Here is a 12,583-nt window from a genome sequence, read left to right as displayed (position 1 = left end):
ACGGGAGGCACAAGAGCTGTCTGACACGTTACCGGCATCCTGTTCACAACCAATGCATGATGCCAATCTGGTAGGGATCTGTGGCAATATTCTTTTAAATTAGGCGAAGAACCTGTGCCAAGTTTCTCTTTGACATTAAGGCCGGGTTCACATTTGTGTGTTTGGAGTAAGGGTGAATGTTCTTCCCATTATTTGTTTCCACATATGAGGGATAGTGCTGGGGCATATTGTATACACTAGACTTGAATCTCGCCCCACCTCACTCTTTCACATTTGTGTGGCTGCGTGTTCATGCCTTGGGTCTGGTGCATGTCTGTTGCAGGGAAACCCACTTTAAATTTGCATATACAGTATGTGAACCCTGCCTCAAATAGAAACTGGCATGAGTGGCACAGATACACGTGAAACATGCCTATCTTCTTTCTTAATCTGGAGCATGCCATTTGCACCAGATTCCTGTGCCATTATAATTGTACAGGAAGCTTTGTTAATTCCCCCTCTTGTGTCCAGTACTTTAACAACCAATGGATAACATATTTGTCCATCCTTAGTATGTCTCAGAGAAATGCAGCATTATAAATCATGCAAAATTCTTTCATAGGCAGAGTGATTTGACGGATTATCATAAGAGGCTGTTTTCAAGTAGCTGGATCGAATGGCAGAGGAAGTGAGTGCTTTGAAGGTTTGTTACACTCTATTAACCTGTTCCCTCTCCTGGAGTAAATTCCTTGTCTACCTTGCAGAATTGAGGCTGAAAGGATTCCAGTCTTGCTTATAACTCCGAACTGGCAAAAGAGACTATAGCTTGCTTATCTCATTAGCCTTACCTCTGGCAATCCATGACCAATTCTAGATCATCCACATCTCTTGTTGAAGGGTTGATATTCGACTGTGCTTCTCAGTTTTTGGCTTCAACAGCTTGGCTGGTGAAGTTTAGGTGCCGAAGGATAGGGGATTTTAAGTAATTGGTTATCTCAACTATGCTATTGGCAGTTGAGGCTACTTCCCATAAGGTGTACCACCAAACCTGGAAAGTCTATTTTTGGTGTGAATCTAATATCCAGCTGGTACTAACACTGAGTAACAGCTATGATCAGCATTTCCAGAGGCTGTTGACTGCTATTCCCTAGTTCATGCTCTTATATAATATGACATCTCTGTTTATATCCCCTGCTCTGCCACATATTCTGAGCCTGAAACTTTTGGTTTAAAACCAAGGAGGTAACCTTCTGTAGAATCGAACTGAATCAAGAAGGTATCTTTATTTTATTTTTTTGTGCCAACTCTTCTGGCCCATCATTCTTGTGGATACTGCTTTAGGGTGTCTTATGGTAATGTATTGTTCCTGTGTCCCTTGTGGGGACAAGTTCCTGTGTCCCTTGTGGGGACAAGTTTTTTTTACTTACTGTAAATTTAACTTTTTCCTAGAATCCAACAAGGGAGGCAGCTCCTTGTATAATCCATTATTTTGTTCACAATGCCTTTAAACTGAAGTATGGCTGGTATGAGAGGGCTGGCCTACAGTTGTTTATTTGGCCTGGTGTCCATTCAACCTAAAGGTGGAGCTATAGAATCCATGGCAGTATACTGTTCCTGAGTGTTTTTTGGACTCCAAGAAAGTTATTTAACAGTAAGTACAAAAAATAAATATTTGTTGCTTCAGCTTTAGCCACTGCTGCATCAAGACATGGGACCAAAAGTTGTTTTTATCCAGAGAACATAAATGAGCCAGATCCATCAAAATCATAAAATTGAACATGAATGCTTTGAAAGAAAATCTATCATATTTTCAATATTGTTTATTTATGAGAAAAAATACTCTTGAAAAATACACTTAAACATCATATTTCTGCTTTGATTGACTTATTTTAAACAAGCATATCAAGTGTCCTAAAACAGTAAAAATATTTAGTTAAAATATTTCTTTAGCCATTCCAGCATGTCTTTCCTTGCTTCTAAAATGTAAGGTTTATCTTCAGGACTAATCTCTTCTTTCTTTCTGTGTGCAAATCCATGGTTCTGTTTTGGATATACCTTTACTTTATAGTCAACTTTTGAATGCTCTTTTAGCTTTTGATCCAATGATTCCACCTAGAAAAACACATACACAGTTTAAGATAAAAATGCTTTGGGTTGCTGTATAATAATTATCCACATTATTTAGAATAATAATAATTGTTTAGATTGGTGAATTTAATCCTGCTCCCAGACACCTTTAGTTATATACTTAATACCCCAAACATATACTTATTAGTATATATCTATATAAAAACCAAAAAAATATGTTTTCACAGTTGGACAATTGTGTTAATATTGCATTCTGCTTTTATTTAACCTAGAGATTTCCAGAAAGGTAAATAATGTGCTGTTAATACCCTCCCTCTTAGATTGTAAGTTTGCATAAGCAGTGCCCCTGGAACCCTCTTGTATTTAATAGTATTGTAACCGTCTCCCTTAATTCTGTCAGGTGCTGTACAATCTGTTGGTGCTTAATAAAGCCTGTATAATATTATTAATAATAATAATTATAATGTTAATACAAAACTGCATTGAACAACGATGCCTACAGAATGGATTATATTACAAAAATGTTTTCATTGCATACAGTATAAATATAATGTGGCTACACATTATAAGCTGAAAATTTGACAAAAACGGGGTGATATATTAGCATATCACTATTCAGTTTGTTCATCCATACTTTCAAAGCTGAACTGAAAGGAAAAGAGAAAAGACATACAGTATCTCACAAAAGTGAGTACACCTCTTACATTTTTGTAAATATATTATTATATCTTTTCATGTGACAACACTGAAGAAATTACAGTTTGCTATAATGTAAAGTAGTGAGTGTACAGCTTATATAACAGTGTAAATTTGCTGTCACTTCAAAATAACTCAACACAGCCATTAATGTCTAAACCGCTGGCAACAAAAGTGAGTACACCCCTAAGTTAAAATGTCCAAATTTGGCCAAATTAGCCATTTCCCTCCCAGATGTCATGTGACTCATTGGTGTTACAAGGTCTCAGGTGTAAATAGGGAGCAGGTGTGTTAAATTTGGTGTTATCACTCTCACTCTCTCATACTGGTCCACTGAAGTTAAACATGGCACCTCATGGCAAAGAACTCTCTGAGGATCTGAAAATAAGAATTGTTGCTCTACATAAAGATGGCCTAAGCAATAAGAAGATTGCCAAGACTCTGAAACTGAGCTGCAGCATGATGGCCAAGACCATACAGCGGTTTAACAGGACAGGTTCCACTCAGAACAGGCCTCGCCATGGTCGACCAAAGAAGTTGAGTGCAAGTGCACGTGCTCAGCGTTATATCCAGAGGTTGTCTTTGGGAAATAGACGTATGAGTGCTGCCAGCATTGCTGCAGAGGTTGAAGGGGTGGGGGGGTCAGCCTGTCAGGGCTCAGACCATACGCCGCACACTGCATCAAATTGGTCTGCATGGCTGTCATCCCGGAAGGAAGACTCTTCTAAACCTGATGCACAAGAAAGCCCTGCAAACAGTTTGCTGAAGACAAGCAGACTAAGGAGATTTAACCATGTTCTGTGGTCTAATGAGACCAAGATAAACTTATTTGGTTCAGATGGTGTCAAGCGTGTGTAGCGGCAACCAGGTGAGGAGTACAAAGACAAGTGTGTCTTGCCTACAATCAAGCATAGTGGTGGGAGTGTCATGGTACGGGGCTGCATGAGTGCTGCCAGCACTGGGAAGCTACAGTTCATTGAGGGAACCATGAATGCCAACATGTACTGTGACATCCTGAAGCAGAGCATGATCCCCTCCCTTCAAAGACTGGGCTGCAGGCAGTATTCTAACAGAACGATCTCAAACACACCTCCAAGATAACCACTGCCTTGCTAAACAAGCTGAAGGTAAAGGTGATGAACTGGCCAAGCATGTCTCCAGACCTAAACCCTTTTGAACATCTGTGGGGCATCCTCAAATGGAAGGTGGAGGAGCGCAAGGTCTCTAACCTCCACCAGCTCCGTGATGTTGTCACGAAGGAGTGGAAAAGGACTCTAGTGGCAACCTGTGAAGCTCAGGTGAACTCCATGCCCAAGAGGGTTAAGAGGGTGCTGGAAAAAAATGGTGGCCACACAAAATGTTTACACTTTGAGCCCAATTCGAACATTTTAACTTAGGGGTGTACTCACTTTTGTTACCAGTGGTTTAGACATTAATGGCTGTGTGTTGAGTTATTTTGAGGGGACAGCAAATTTACACTGTTATACAAGCTGTACACTCACTACTTTACATTGTAGCAACATGTTATTTCGTCAGTGTTGTCACATGAAAAGATATAATAAAATATTTCCAAAAATGTGAGGGATGTACTCACTTTTGTGAGATACTGTATAAGTAAATGTTTCATATCAAATTGTAGTTTTTGTGGTAATCTTGTACTATGGTGTTTGTGTGAAAAATGTTCTTTGCAGTAGTTGCTAGTCTTTTTCAAGTAGTGGCAAACCATGTTGAAACTCCAATTTTTATTCTGCAAGACATCATACTAGCAAACATTTTGCAGGCTCTTCTAGTAATAAGCCAGCTGGAACAGACAAACTAAACTGTAGAAGTTTAGTGTGTGGCAGGGGTCTGGGGCAGTGTGAAGGGACCCTTAGAGGGGACTTCTGCATGCTAACGTTTATGTATTTCAGAGTCATTCTTTGCTACTTTACGAAGGAACAGCAAGGAATGGCAGAAGGTTTAAACAAACTTATACATTAGATTTATTTTTACTTTGCTTTCAAGTTACTCTGGTCTCTTTGCTACACAGCAGCCTAAAATTCATGACATGTACAATTGCTTATAAGGTCTGATTTGCAAATCTCCCAATATGATCTGCCAGTACTTATTTACTTTAGTAGTTTTCTGCTTAGCTCATGCCCCCTGTTCTGCTTTCCACTTATCTTTATGCAGTCACCACCATCTAGTGTGTACTGTACTTTGTTCAAATCCAGTTTTCTTATGTTGATGCCTTCCTATTACTACTTTCCTGAGTACCCAGTCTGGGATTTGTTATTTATTGCCAGTGTCATAGTGTTTTCTGTCAGTTGTTGCAACTTGCAGTTGCCTTTTGTTGACATCTCCTATCTCCTTGCACCTTTTTACCTTAAATATTTCTTTGTCTGGTTTCCAGTTTTTATTCCCAGATTGCAACATATCCCATATGTACTCTGATCTTCCATCAGCTCAGTAATCTCAAAGGCCATGCTATGGGAGTTGTTTGGCTGCATTAAGTCTTCATCACCATAAGGCCCCTTTCACATGGGCAGTCCGATCAGGATGGTCTATACATCCCTATGGGCAAGTGAGTGTAAACAGGCTTGTGTCTGTTTACATCTGCTAACCAAAAGGTCCAATCCGATCTGCTAAAAAAAAGGACAGGGATCTCTCCTTTAACATTTAGGCAGATCAGATCGGAGGGTAGTCAGGTGTAATTGGATAGAGGAGTCCATTTACTCCTGGCTGCCCACAGGACAGAGCGGACTCTATCCATGTGGACATGGATGTGTCATCTGTCCACTCTGCTCCAATCAGCAAAGGATCTGTGAGCATGGAATGGATTATGCCCCATGTGAAAGGGGCTTTAGAGGCTCTGATAAAGATTTTCAAGGCAAGCACCTTGCTGAAGGGTGTCTGCCATCTGTTGGAGACATTATCACTGTTGGTCCCCACTGATCCCTTAACATTTGGCCCACACTTTAACTTTCATGTACCTATCTTTAGTCTCCTGAGCCTCAGCATTTGGGACCTTTTTTTAACCAAACTAGCCAGTATTAGCAATTCCTGAGTTGATAAGAAATGTAAGATTTAGGTTGTCTTATGACTCATTCTTGACTGGGCTTTTCTCATTCTAACAATTTCTATATTTTTTTGCAACAATTTCAACAGCATTAGATAGTGTTCTGTCAAAACATAGTTTATATTTAACACAGTCAATACTTGCCTGTTGAAGTGGTATAAGTGGATCAATTTCTCCAAAGATAAATAAAGTTGGACATTTCAAATCATACTTATCTCCTTCTTCACGGACTAGGCCTAAAAAAAAACAAAAATCTCAAAATTGTAGACAATGCATAGTCTATCAGCAATTGGAAAAACATGGAAGACAGTTATTGCTCATTACATTTGTTAAACATGCACAGCAGCATTGCCATGTATGATTTTCATACAGCATATTTACACATCTGCTATTTTTTTCAGCAATGGCAGTGGCAAAGTTCAGTTTCTCATGGGGACATCTTTCACTTGCTACAGTTATTTAAGCAAGTGTTTCCAAGTCCGCATTTACACTGCAGCGGCACGACTCTGTACTACTTCGGGGGCGACTTGTGAAGTCCCGTGCACCGTGACTTCATATAATGAATGTCTATGCAAGTCGCTCCGAGGTCGCCACAAAGTAGTACAGGACCCTTTTTCTAAGTCGGAGCGACTTGTGTCGCTCCTATTAGAACAGGTCCTGTAGCAGTCAATGGACCGCGACGGACCGCGACTTGTCAGGCTGACAAGTCGCCTGACAAGTCGCGGCAGTGTGAATGGAGTCTAAAAGGCCAGTTGTGCTGTTTTTCAAAAAATAGAAAAACAGAATTGTTTTCATGTGTTTTATTTTTTGTGTGAATATCTGCTGTAAACCACTTCACATCTTCAACAGTTCATATCACTTACAAAAACTTTGGTCAAAAATTATTCCTACCTCTATAGCAGCTGTGTCAATAAAACTCAACTCAAGAATAGTTTAACCTACCAACATAGCTGACCTATGGCATTTTCGGTATTGTTTGGCCATCTAGAGTTTGCAGACATAAATACTTTCTTCATATAAATTGCTGTATGACCAAGTGGAAGGGCTAAAGAATCCTAAAGGGCTTCAAAATTGTCATCCTTGTTTCCCCAATTATTCACAAAATATTCAAAATTTAGACTTCTGATATGTGTTTGGTAGAAATTGCCTAGCATCAGTACAGTAAGTAAGCATTTGAGTAGGCAGCAAATAGAAAGAAACAAGGCGGGTTTTCACCGGAGAGAAAATAGCCTCAAATATTGTACAGTGGCTGAACAGTATGTAAGGAGCTTGGTGAGGCTGCAGTGAAAGAGTCGATACAGGTTTTATCTTGCAATAAACAGAGTATATCATCTGAGCAACAAGAACTACAAATATTTGGTCGCAGGATATTAAGTAAGCAGCTTGTTAAGGTTAAAGTCCTAATGTAAGAGGGAAAGACAAGGCAGTTGTTAATTTGGAATAAACAGAGTGTATTATTTCAGAGACAATAGCCACACATTGTGTACAGTGACTGAACAGTATGTAAGCAGCTTGGTAAGCATGCAATGTAAATCGAAGAGAGAAGGCAGGTTTTATCCTAAAATAAATGTTAGAGTCTATTATAGACAATAGACAAAAATATTGTACAGTGACTTGACAGCTTGATTAGGCTGCAAAATAAGAGGAAGAGATAAGGCAGGTTTGATCTTGAAATAAACGACTGTATTATCTGAGGACAATAATGACAAATATTTTTGTGGTCCAGAGTGCTGGAATAGGCTGCATATTTGGATATAGAAAGCAGGATTTACTTTACAGGAAACATTAGAAATCATCAGCTAAGGTCCAGGGAAACCGTGTGTGACATCTTTACAGTGCCAGATCACTGGAATAGGCTGCAAACATGTAGACACAAAGTAGAACACTGGAATAGGCTGCTAACATGTAGACACCTTAAAAATGTTTAAAATTTGGCAGCTGAGGTCCAGTCATGGAAACATTTGTGGCATCTTTACAATGTTAGAGCTCTGGAATAGGCCACAAACTTTGGCAGCTATGGAAATATTATATGCAGCACCAGGGCTGCTGTTAGAAATCGCGGGGCCCCGTACAGACTACCTGGCAGGGCCCCCTCAAGAAAATATTAAAGATATATTTAGCTAAAATTACAACAAAACCACTATTATCAGACACAAATATAACATAACTCGCATAATTCCTGCTAAATCTAAAAAAAAAAAAAAACTATGTTAAATAAAAAAGAAGATGAGATGAGAAAAATATACAGGCTGGGCAGTTGGAGCTCAGTGATCAGAGAGACAGAGAGAGAGAAACAAAGTTACAATTTACAAATAAACTCCTGAGCAGAGATAAGTGCTGGGAGGGAGGGGGGGCCCACACACGGGAGGGGCATTAGTGAGGGACGACTATCTCTTTCTCAGCAGATAAAAGCGGATAGCAGGGAGAGGGACAGATCAGATTCAGGTGCTGGAGGAAGATTTCTGTAATTGTTGTCCATCACTAATCCCCCCCTATCTGTGTGGGCCCCCCTGTGTGCTAAGGCCCCCTACAAGAGGGCTGGTGGTCCCCCCCCCCCCCCCCCCATCAGCGGCCCTGTGCAGCACCTTTACTGTACCAGAACACAGGTATAAGCCAGGAGAGCTGGTAGGAGCTGGAAATGTGCTGGAGAACTGGAGAGGTGGCAGTAGCTGATAATTAAGGCAGGCACCAATTTTTTGGGCCAGATGGAACTGGTGGCATCAACAGCAGGGGTTTGTCATTGTAATCCAGGACTAGTTAATTTTTATGAAAGTGAGCTGGCCACAGTATCAGGGGACAGATTAATTCACCTCTTAGTAACAAAACCTCCTGTCGCCCTGATGTCTCTCTCAGACAGCACAGTATGCAAGCTCTGTCCAGTTGTCCAGTCTGGACAAACGATAGTCCATAGGTTCCTTACTTCTGAGAGCGTCTGCAGAAGCCCTGCATTCGATATGGTCAGAAACCATGTGGTTGAGGTGCTGTGAGTTCTGCCTGTAGCAAGGCCTGATCACTGTGGTTTGAAAAAAAATCGCCTAAAAGTGTAGATTACACAACTGCGGACACTGCTGCTCCTCCTCTTTGGGATCGGAGAATAGTAGTCGTAATCGCACAAGTAATCATTGATGACTCTCAGGCCTCTGGTACAGCCTCACGTTACAGCTCATTGGCATGTCAAAGATTAGTCGATTGGCAGGCAGTTTGTGTTTGCACTAAATTTCTGCCAGATAAACCCTAAAGCTGGCACAAACTTTTTGGGCCTGATGCAGGACCTCCTCTAAGCCATGGTAGTTAACCACTGCTCTATCAAGTTTAGGACATGTATCAAGCTAGGTAAATATAAGAACTTCCCCTTCCAAAGGCCGGCCAGCAGGTTAGTGCCATGGTCACACACAACCTTGCCTGGCACAGGGGGGTGTAAGGTCAGCCACCTCTTAGCCTGGCTCTAAAGAACTGCCAGGACTGGGGCTCTTGGGGGGGGGGGGGGGTTGTTTGTTTCAAGGAGTTAGGTGCATGATGCTAGTGAAGGGGTACAGGTGACTGCACAGCCACAATATATAGGTTAGCACCACCAGACCTAGCTTTATGCTCCATCTTTCATCCTTCCCATTTTCCAGAATTTTGACCCAGAGTGCCATGAGGGATATGTAGCATCCCTACCCATTCTTACTGAACTGAGGATGGCATGTGTACATTGGCCCTAGCTGGTATAGTTCTATGGCTGATCCTTACAGCTCTTGTCACTGCATTTTTTAGTTAATTCCACTGTTAATAAATGTATTTACTTGCACTATCACAATTTCAAGCTGTTTTATGTACAGTACAGAGCTGCAAGCGTTGAGTGGAATATCTAGCACTATTTTAGAATTGCTACTATGTTCAGACGTTATCCTACAAATACCCAGTAACTGTTTTTTAATTGTTTGTGTTTGGAGAGATTGGTGGGATTAAGGGTTCCCTACCTGGGTGGGCGCAGTGTGTTGTTTTGTTTGTGTACAATGTATATGTGTCTGTCCTGAAACTATTGGGCATATTTATACAGAAGTCAAAGTGACTTTGAACAATCATTTACCAATGGTGAAGCAATCATTGTAATTTAAATCACAGGCACCTGGAAGATTCACCTGCAGTAAAATTCTCTGCTTTATCATGTATCTGTATGTGTCTACCCTGACAGTGTATATGTGTGTGTGTATATGCCCTAACACTGTGTGTTTGTGTTTCTGCGCCGTAGCTTCACTGGTGTGCAATGAGAAATCCCTGCATGCAGGGCCAGCTCATTACTGTGGATAGTTTTTGGGTAAGCAGGAGGCTGTAACTTTCTCATGGATTTCACTTTGGGGACCACCATCATAATGGATTTTATTTTACTTTAGCATGAACATATTCCCAGAACTTGTCGTAAGTGCCCTAGAAGTACATCTACCACTGATCGGAAGAATCATATCATGTAGCTTATTTAGGCGTTTCATTGACGACTTCTTCAGAGTTTATAGAAATAATATTTTTTTCAGAACTAACGAAAAATCTTACCATAGAACGCCACTCCAGCTTTCAATTCAGGATAATTGAGCGTAACATAATGGGTAACAATTCCTCCCCAGCAAAAACCAATAATGCCGATTTTTGTGGCATGGCACTTCTCCTTTAGATATCTTAGCACAGCATCGACCTGCCTGTAAATATATAACTAAATTATACATATGTCATAAAATATGTTAGTTTCTCTGTTAAGTTTCCATTGCTGATCTATTTCTGAAAATGTTTGTTACCTTATTTCACTGATCTAGAACACACATTAAGCCAATGAACAGAGAACCTCTAATTAGAGATGGGCCGAACAACCTCCTGTTCGGTTCGCGGCAGAACTCCCGAACAGGGGAAATGTTTGAACCCAAACGGCAAACCCCATTGAAGTCTATGGAAGCTGAACAGGAAAATCAAAAGTGCCCATTTTCAAGGCTTATATACAAGTAATTGGCCATAAAAGGGGTATGGGGATCTTGGTACTGCCCTGAGGGACATATATCAATGCACATTTTTTTTTTCTTTTAAACAATTGTTTTTTCAGCAGCATTGGTTTTAATGATGCTTAAAGTACAACAATAAAAAGAAAAAATCCTTTAAATAAATATAGTGCCTGTAAAGTGGCGTACCTGAAGCACGTATTGAACATGCTGTAGCAAAAATTACATTTCTAAAGAAAAAAAAAAAAAACGAGTTTAATCACATTTAAATTGACCCGTGGATGCAATTGTTATTAAGAAAAAATGTAAGAAAAAAAATGGTGTGGGGTCCCCCCCAAAATCCATACCAGACCCTTATCCGGGCATGCAGCCTGGCAGGTCAGGAAAGGGGGGGGCGAGTGAGCCCCCCCTCCCGAACCATACCAGGCCACATGCCCTCAACATGTAGGGGTGGGCGCTTTAGGGCAGGGAGGCTCTGCCCCCCCACCCAAAGCACCTTGTCCCCATGTTGATGGAGACAAGCGCCTCATCCCCACCACCATGGCTAGTGGTTGTGGGGGACTGCAGGCAGGGGGGCTTATCGAAATCTGAAAACCCCCTTTAACAAAGGGGCCCCCCAGATCCCGACCCCCCCTTATGTGAATGAGTACCCCTACTCATTCACCAAAAAAAGTGTATAAAAACACACACATTTTTGACAATTCCTTTACTAAAAAATAAAAAAAACAGTGTCCCTTGATGTAAATCTATTGTCAATCATGCCACCTGCCGCACCGGAAAAATAAAACAACAAAAACGCTCCCGCTGTCTATAAAGGCTGGCCGCCTTTTAACAGTTCTTACATAGGTAAGGGAGGAGCCACCTGGTGACATCACCCCCTTGGTGCATGTTGGGTCAGCAACATCACAAGGCAGCAGTGCCACCAGGTGATGTAGCTCCACCACTTACCTATATAAAAACACTCAAATGATGGAACCTGCAGTAGGCGACCAGCCTTTGTTTTTTTATTTTACGGGTGCGGCGGGTGGCGTGATTGACGATGGATTTACATCGGGGGACACTGTTTTTTTACTTTTTAACAAATACATTTTCAAAAACTGTCTCTGTATTATTATTATTACTTTTTGACACTTTTTTGGTGAATGGGTAGGAGTACTTTGTACCCCATACTCATTCACATGGGAGGGATGGGATCTGGGGCCACCTTGTTAAGGGTAGCTTCCAGATTCCAATAAGCCTCCTGCCCGCAGACCCCTGCAATCACTGGCCACTGGTTGTGGGAGTGAGGCTTTTGTCCCCATCCATGTTTAGGGCATATGGCCTGGTATGGTTTGGGGGGGGGGGGGCGCTCGCTCACCCCCCCCCCCCCCCTCTTTTCTGACCTGCCAGGCTACATGCCCAGATAAGGGTCTGGTATGAATTTTGGGGGGGACCCCAAGCAGTTTTTTTTCATTTATGTTGTATTTTTTATTTGTTTTCTTTTACCTGGCGTTTTTTTTTTTTTTATTCAGCTGTCAGTGGGGAAACCTATTGACAGCTGATAACTTGGTTTTTAATAACCAGCTTATACTGTGCCCTGATTGGGCAAAGCTTTTGCCAATCAGGGCACAAAATACACTGTGCAGCGTGCAGTGCATTGCAGGCCGTTCGGCAGGATGAACACCCTGCACATTCGGGTGTTGGACGAACAGGCCAAACAGCCAATGTTGAGCCCGAACTCATGCTCAGGCCGAACCCTTCACCCAACACCATCCCTGATCTTCATACTTATTCCTATTCATTTTTTGAAGCCAAC

At 41.4% G+C, this 12,583-nt stretch overlaps 1 protein-coding gene across 1 annotated transcript in view; it reads right to left on the bottom strand.

Annotated features, from left to right (window-relative positions):
• Nucleotides 1–1,786: 1,786 nt before the first annotated feature.
• CMBL (carboxymethylenebutenolidase homolog) overlaps nt 1,787–12,583 on the bottom strand; it is a 36,590-nt gene continuing 25,793 nt past the window's right edge. Inside the window, exons 4-6 of the mRNA XM_082257987.1 lie at nt 10,355–10,497; nt 5,966–6,057; nt 1,787–2,091 (exon numbers count right to left, since the gene is read on the bottom strand). Coding sequence (XP_082114113.1) covers nt 1,909–2,091; nt 5,966–6,057; nt 10,355–10,497 — 418 coding nt within the window. The 3' untranslated portion in view covers nt 1,787–1,908. The remainder of the gene's footprint in view (nt 2,092–5,965; nt 6,058–10,354; nt 10,498–12,583) is intronic.

Source organism: Pelophylax lessonae (assembly GCF_965119305.1).
Source record: "Pelophylax lessonae genome assembly, chromosome: 5".
In the NCBI taxonomy this organism is placed as follows: domain Eukaryota; kingdom Metazoa; phylum Chordata; class Amphibia; order Anura; family Ranidae; genus Pelophylax; species Pelophylax lessonae.
This window is presented reverse-complemented; position numbering and strand designations above follow the sequence as displayed.